Source organism: Aotus nancymaae, unplaced genomic scaffold, assembly GCF_030222135.1.
Source record: "Aotus nancymaae isolate 86718 unplaced genomic scaffold, 86718_ANA_hifiasm-v0.15.2.pri h1tg000057l, whole genome shotgun sequence".
NCBI lineage: Eukaryota > Metazoa > Chordata > Mammalia > Primates > Aotidae > Aotus > Aotus nancymaae.
This window is the reverse complement of record NW_026988471.1, coordinates 35,992,025-35,999,371: the sequence shown is the minus strand read 5'-3', so window position 1 is coordinate 35,999,371 and position 7,347 is coordinate 35,992,025. Positions and strand designations below refer to the sequence as shown.

Genomic DNA, 7,347 nt, shown 5'->3' with positions numbered 1-7,347 from the left:
CGAAGGGAAAACGAAACCGAGAGCTAGCTCTGCAGAAGCCGAGGGTCTCCGGCCGGCAGCGGCGGCGGTGGCAGCGGCGCAGGTGAGCGGGGCCATGGGCAGCCGAGGGAACGCGGGGGGCGGGGGACGGGGGATGGGGGCGCGGCGGGCTAGGGGCTGCGGGCCCAGCCGGGGCGGGACCCGCCGATCCCGCGTCCCCAGCTCCGGACGCCGACGCTGATCCGCAGCCCCTGGCCCGGGCTGTGTCAGCAGTGGGAGCGCAGTCCCAGGCCCGCAGCCCGGGTGCAGGCCCTCCCTGAATCCAGGAAAAGGATCGTAGAGCTGGGTGGGGACTCAAAGCTATTTCAGTCCCGCAAAAAATTTTTATCAGTGCAAGTAACATATATTTCCCACGCAGCAGTTAGGGGGCGGGGTCTAGTGGAAGACCAATAGGCCTAGTGGCTTGACACATGGAAAGTACGGAGGCCTGAAATACTCATAGACTGGCTAAACAATCTCTGGCTAAAAATCTCTTGCATGGAGAGTTGCAGTAGTTTCCCAACTGCCTGGCCTCAGTTCCTGTTCCCACTCATCTCCTCACCCCTAGCCTCCACCCACTACCTCTTCTCCACACCTCAGCAACCAGAGTGTTCCTTTAAGTAAGAACCAGACTCTCCCCTGCTCAGACCTTCCCCATAGCTTTCCTGTTTCATCAGAATCCTATAAATGTTTATTAAGACTCACAGGCAAGGCCTCTTGCACCCCTACTCCAGCCATGCTGGCTTCCTTGCTGCTCCTGGTGCAAAGCCAAGCATCCCCCCGCCTCTAGGCCTTTGCACTACCTGTTTCTTCTTCCTGGAAAGCTTTTCTCCCAGATACCTGCATGGGGAAACCCCTCCCTTATCCTGGACTGCTTCCCATGCCAGCTTATCAGAGCAGCCTCCCCCAAACAGCCTACATACACAAGATACCCCACTCTGCCCTCACTGCTCCCCCTTCCACTACTTCGGTTTTCAACATAGTACTGATCATCCGCTGACATTTTCTTATGGGTTGTTCCTCCACTGGTAATTTCACAATTACCTATAGCAGGGTTCACTGGTATAGCCCAGCACCTAGTACATAATAGGTGTTCATTAAATATTTGTTAAATGAATAGTAATTCATAAACTCCCTTTTGAATTCCAAAATAATGAGGCTTCCTATTGCCCATGTTTCATTCTTTCCTACCTTCCCTCCCTTCCTCTTTTCTTTCTTTTCTTTCTCTTCTTTATTTTCTTTCTTTCCTCCTTCCCTCTCTCTTCCTCTCTCTCTCTTTCTCCCTTTCCCTTTCCCTTCCCTTCCTTCCCTTTCTTTCCTCTGCCCCTCCCCTCCTCCTCCTCCCCTCCCCTCCCCTTGTCTTCCCTTCCCTTCCCTGGCCGTTCCTTCCCTTCCCTTCCCTGGCCTCCCATCCTCTCCCCTTCCCTCCCATCTCCTCTCTTTTCAAGATGGAGTCTCACTCTGTCACCCAGGCTCGAGTACAACAGCGTGATCTTGGCTCACTGCAACCTCTGCCTCCTGGGTTCAAGAAATTCTCCTGCCTCAGCCTCCTGAGTAGCTGGGATTACAGGCACACACTACCATGCCAAGCTAATTTTTATATTTTTAGTAGAGAACAGGGTTTCACCACATGGGCTAGGCTGGTCTCAAACTCCTGACATCAGGTGATCTACCTGCCTCGGCCTCCCAAAATGCTGGGATTGCAGGCATAAGCCACTGCCCCTGGCCCCATGTTTTCCTTAGTACTAAAAATGCTTTGCCAGATGGAAGCTAAAACACAGGCTCTCTGCTGTCACTTAGGAATTTAGAATGTTGGGCAGATTATGCTGTTGTTTTTCAGTTTGCTTATTTGAACCTGGAGATCCCAAATACTTGACTGACTATTTATTTATTTAAGACAGAGTCTCGCTCTGTTACCTAGGCTGGAGTGCAGTGGTATGATCTCAGCTCACTGCAACCTCCATCACCCAGGTTCAAGTGATTCTCCTGCCTCAGCCACCTAAGTAGCTGGGATTACAGGCATGCACTACCATGCCTGGCTAATTTTTGTATTTTTAGTAGAGATAGGGTTTCACCATGTTGGCCAGGCTGGTCTCAAACTCCGGATCTCTGGTGATCTGCCTGCCTTGGCCTCCCAAAGTGCTGGGATTACAGGCATGAGCCACTGTACCCAGCCATTTATTCATTTATTATTCAGATACTAGTTGAAGGCATGATCTATGTGAAGCAATGTGCTGGCCCTAGATGGAGACTGTAGTTTGCTAGAAGGGAGTGAAGGCATAGCCAAAGTAATTTCTTGGCATTAGTAAGATGGACAAATATTATTTTTTAGTGATTATGATAGAGATTTCTTCCAGATGAGTGAATAAGATGTAGAATCTGCTCCCCAAAGAGCTCACTAATTACTTTAAAAAGCAGTCAGGGCTGTGATGAGGGTTGGGTAAGGTGGAATGGCAGGCCCATGGAGGGCTACTAGCTGAGCCTCCAGCATCGAAGGAGGATGTGTTGATCCTGATAGATGAGTGGAGATTGCTGGGTACAGAGAGAATGCAGATATTGCACTATAAATGTAGAGAAATACAGGTGACACGTTCTGGAGAGGGTATCTGGGGAGATTTTGGTGCTCATTCATTCATTGTGGAGCCTGGTCCTTTACTTCTAGTAATTCATACTCTATTTTGGAAAACAGTTAGATAAACAATTTTAATAAAGAGGATGAGCATTATGAAAGAGGCTGTGAAGGACTGTCTGGGATTTTGAGCTGAAATCTGTAGGAAGTAGAAATTGACTGGGCCAAGACAGCAGAAGGAGTAGAGTCAAGAGCATTTTAGATGGGAGCAGATTGGACAGAGGCAGCTGGGAGTTCAGGAGAGAGTCCATGGTGGAGGCATACTTTTGAGAACCATCATTGTGTCAGTGGAATTTAAAGCCACAAACCTGGAGACAATCACCAGGGGAGTGAGTCTAAGTAGAAAAGAACAAGTCTAAGGCCTGGGCCCAGTGATGCTACAATATCTAGAAAAGAGGAAGTTAGCACCGTAGGAAAGGTTGAAAAAAAAAGAAAAAAGGATGATAAAGAAGAACCAGGAGAGGAGACAGAAAAGGAGTAGCTTGTAAGAACAGAAGAAAACCAGGGATGGGCGTGGTGGCTCATGGTTGTAATTCCAGCACTTTGGGAGGCCAAGGCAGGTGGATCACCTGAGGTCAGGAGTTCCAGATCAGCCTGGCCAACATCAGGAAACCCCATCTCTACTAAAAATATAAAAAATTAGCCGGGTGTGGTGGCAGGTGCCTGTAATCCCAGCTACTCGAAATGCTGAGCCAGGAGAATTGCTTGAACCCAGGAGGTGGAGGTTGTAGTGAGCTGAGATGGCGCCATTGCACTCCAGCCTGGGCAACAAGAGTGAAACTCTGTCTCAAAAAAAAAAAAAACAAGGAGAGTGGATATCTTAAAAGTCCAAGCTAAGAAATGAGAGCAAGGAGAAAAGGATGAGCAACCAAATCAAATGCCCATTGTAGATGAAGTAAAGAAGGACTGAGAACTCACTACTGGATTTAGTGATGGGAAAGCCATTGGTAATCTCGACAGAAACAATTTCAGTGGCTTGTGGATGATTGAATTGATGTTTTAAAAAGATCATGATGTGGCTATATTAAAAAAGAAAACAGATAATAACAAGTGATTGTGAGGATGTGGAGAAATTAGAACCCTTGTGCATTGCTGGTGGAAATGTAGCATGGGTGTAGCTACTGTGGAAAACAATTTGGTGGTTCCTCACAAAGTTAAACAGAATTATCGTGAAAAAATAGTGCATATTGAGGTGGTTTTAAAATCTTTGTCATCTGACAATCAAGCTTAAAATGTATCTTAGAGTAACAGAATTTTGGAAATAAAGAACTTTAAAGGCCTCATAGTTTGATACCACAGATTATACAGCATGTTTATTATGAATTATTTCTCCTCCTTCAATTTCAATTTGCTCATATAGCCACTTGCGGTCACAGGGGCATTCAGCTCCATACTTGGTAGAACCACAGGCAGGACAAGCATAGAAACATCCTAAGCAATCTTCATCGAGGCAGTCATAGAAGTCCACCCCACTCAAAGTCAGGAGACCTTGGCTATCATAGACCTTACTCTTCACTGGTATCACTTGTCTGTCTGAACCAGTGGTTGCATTTTTTGTAAGCCTTCTTTTTTCTCTTTTACCAGTTTCTGGAGCAAATTCAGTTTGCCTTCCTGGATTTGTAAGTTGTAGTGACCTCAGAGCTTTAGCAGTTCTTCCATCTGATTCAGGTTTCCTTCTCTGGCAGTCTTCAGAATCAACATCCACACTTGTGCTGATTATCTGCGTGCATTTTGGACAAATCTTCCAACCAGGTACAAGCTGCCTTCCAAATTTTACACTAAGTCAATTACATGTAAAAAAATTTTTTTTGGCTAGTTTTTTGTGTATGTTAAATGGGTCACAATACAACTTCTGTAAATCCTCAAATCTGTCAATGTAAATTTTTTTCTTTTTTTTTTTGTATTTTATTTATTCTTAAATTTTTACATGATGAAAGCAAATTGTATCATTCCTAGAAGGAGTCATTTCAGTTCTAAGTTGAAGTAAAAGCATATCATTTGATAACAATTCTTGCAAAGTCTTAAAACCTGTGTGACAAGTATTAGTAGGTTTTATGGGACTCATTTGTAGTACGAAGTTGGACTCCAACTGAACATGGATTCATCTTTCTTAATTCTAGCAAATTTTCCCTGTTTTATTTTGTCTACAGGTCTAGGTCATGGGCTGATCACCCTTAGCTTGGGCTCTTCTCCACCTGGCTTTGGGCAGGATCCGCATCCACACAGGCCCCACTCGCCTGCCCGCTTCCCAGCCTGTCCCCGTGCTGCCACTCCACTTCACTTATTATGTATACTCTAAACCTTTTTCTTCCCAACATAAAACATTCTACACTCCTGCAGCCTTTTTACTTTCTTAAGCAGGTAGACAAACATGGTAGTTGGTACTCAGTGGAAGCATAGAGCGGAGTTAAAGAGAAGGGCCCCCTTCTTTCACTGACCAGTTGAGTTTTTTTCTTTCCTTTATTTTTTAAAACAATTTTGAAATTGAGACAGGGTTTTGCCCTGTTGCCCAGGCTGGTCTCATACTCCTGAGCTCAGGTGATCCACCTGCCTCAGCCTCCCAAAGGGCTGGGATACAGTTGTGAGCCACCACACCTGGCCGAGTTGAGTTTTTAAAGTAGAAAATTTTGGAGAAATGAACTTTATTGTGCAGTCAATGAGAAAGAAAGAACGGTTTTGAAAGAAAGTCTGTGCATTTATGTGGGATTGAGACGAGTCCTGTAAAGGAGAGTCTTGCCAACCCCTCTGTCTCCTAAACTGCACTGGGAAACTCAGATTAAATATGTTCTGTAACCATCACTCATTCAAATGTCTCTTTTATTGTAGGATACTAGAAGAAGGAATGGCTAGTGATATTTTACCAGGTTTCTTCATGGAAGAACTTAATAAATACCGTCAGAAGCAGGGAGTAGTACTTAGATATGAAGAACTGCCTAATTCAGGACCTCCACATGATAGGAGGTAAGTTGCTATAAAAAATGATATGGCCTGACGGGTGCGGTGGCTCACGCCTGTAATCCCAGCACATTGGGAGGACAAGGTGGATGGATCACGAGGTCAGGAGATCAAGACTATTTGGGCCAACATGGTGACACCCCATCTCTACCAAAAATACAAAAAAATTAGCTGGGCATGGTGGCACATGCCTGTAGTCCCAGCTACTTGGGAGGCTGAGGCAGAAGAATTGCTTGAACCCAGGAGGCGGAGATTGCAGTGAGCCGAGATCGAGCTACTGCACTACAGTCTGGGTGACAGTGCGAGACTCCGTCTCAAAAAAAAAAAAAGATACGGCCTTATAAATGTAAACTGGGGAAATGGCAACTCTGGCACAACTTTGAGGTCAACACTTTAGTTTTGTGAGAGTCTTCCTGGCATAAAGTGGTAACTACTTTGGAGCCACAGATGACTCCAGAAAGAAAAGAGGGTAGAAACCTTTCCATGCTTCAACAAGATGTGCTGTTTTGCTGTTAGGGGTGACTGCTTACATTCTATATTGAATGTAGGTTCAAACCCTCAAAGGTAGTCATAGGACGTAGTAATGACTAGAGCACTTGTTTTTAGATAGTGTATGAGTTGTATAATATTTTGTAAATATTCTCTTTGTAATTAGGTTTACATTTCAAGTTATAATAGATGGGAGAGAATTTCCAGAAGCTGAAGGTAAATCAAAAAAGGAAGCAAAAAATGCCGCAGCCAAAGTAGCTGTTGAGATACTTAATAAGGAAAACAAGGTGAGTGATTGCCTTTTTTTCCTAGTAAAAGGGAACTTGCAAATACTTTTTCTGTTTCTCTCTGTGAGAAAATACCTTCATACAGAGTAAGGCCATTCACACGTTCCCTTACATTTAAGACTTTGGTTCAGTCATTCTGCCCATCTTCATTTCTGTGAAACTCTGAGTGAGAGCCACACCTAGGACACAGTGGGCAAAGCTGGATAATAGTTATTTAAAATGTCAGCAGCAGTTAAAAACTCTAAAGTTGAACAAATATGGAAAGGTAAGAAGTGTTCAGTTGGAAATGAGCTGACAGGTTCTGGGAGGAGGCCCCTCCCCCTAATTGAGGAAGTACAGTAAAAAAGAAAAAAGAGATGAAAGTGATTGTAGGGAAAATGATGTACAGCAATCCATCACTGTCCACGGGGATTGGTACCAGGACTCTCTGTGGATGCCAAAATCTACTGATGCTCAATTCCCTTATATAAAATGGCATAGTATTTGCATATAACCTATTCATATCTTCTCATATGCAGTTATGCATTGCTTCACAAGGAGAATACATTGTCAGAAATGCATCCTTAGGCAATTTCCTCATTGGACAAACACCATAGAGGTACTTACACAATCCTAGATGATACAGCCACTACACACCTAGGCTATGTAGTATGGCCTCTTGCTCCTGGACTACAAACCTGTACAGCATGTTACTGTACTGAATACTATAGCCAATAATAACACAATGTTTAGTATTCATGCATCTAAACATATCTAAACACAGAGAAAGTACAGTAAAAATACAGTATAAAAGACAAACCAAAGTCCTGGCGTTGTGGCTGTTGCCTATAATCCCAGCACTTTGAGAAGCTGAGGCAGTTGGATCACTTGAGGTCAGGAGTTCAAGATCAGCATGGCCAACATGGCGAAACCCTAAAAATACAAAAAATTAGCTGGATGTGGTGGCGGGCACCTGTAATCCCAGCTACT

At 44.4% G+C, this 7,347-nt stretch overlaps 1 protein-coding gene and 1 pseudogene across 1 annotated transcript in view; one reads left to right on the top strand and one right to left on the bottom strand.

Moving 5' to 3' along the window:
* Positions 1–7,347, top strand: part of EIF2AK2 (eukaryotic translation initiation factor 2 alpha kinase 2) — a 57,165-nt gene continuing 49,818 nt past the window's right edge. Inside the window, exons 1-4 of the mRNA XM_064364000.1 lie at positions 1–82; positions 4,232–4,399; positions 5,474–5,608; positions 6,258–6,378. Of these exons, the coding sequence (XP_064220070.1) occupies positions 5,490–5,608; positions 6,258–6,378 (240 nt within the window). The 5' untranslated portion in view covers positions 1–82; positions 4,232–4,399; positions 5,474–5,489. The remainder of the gene's footprint in view (positions 83–4,231; positions 4,400–5,473; positions 5,609–6,257; positions 6,379–7,347) is intronic.
* LOC135269671 (ARL14 effector protein-like) lies at positions 3,939–4,752 on the bottom strand (annotated as a pseudogene).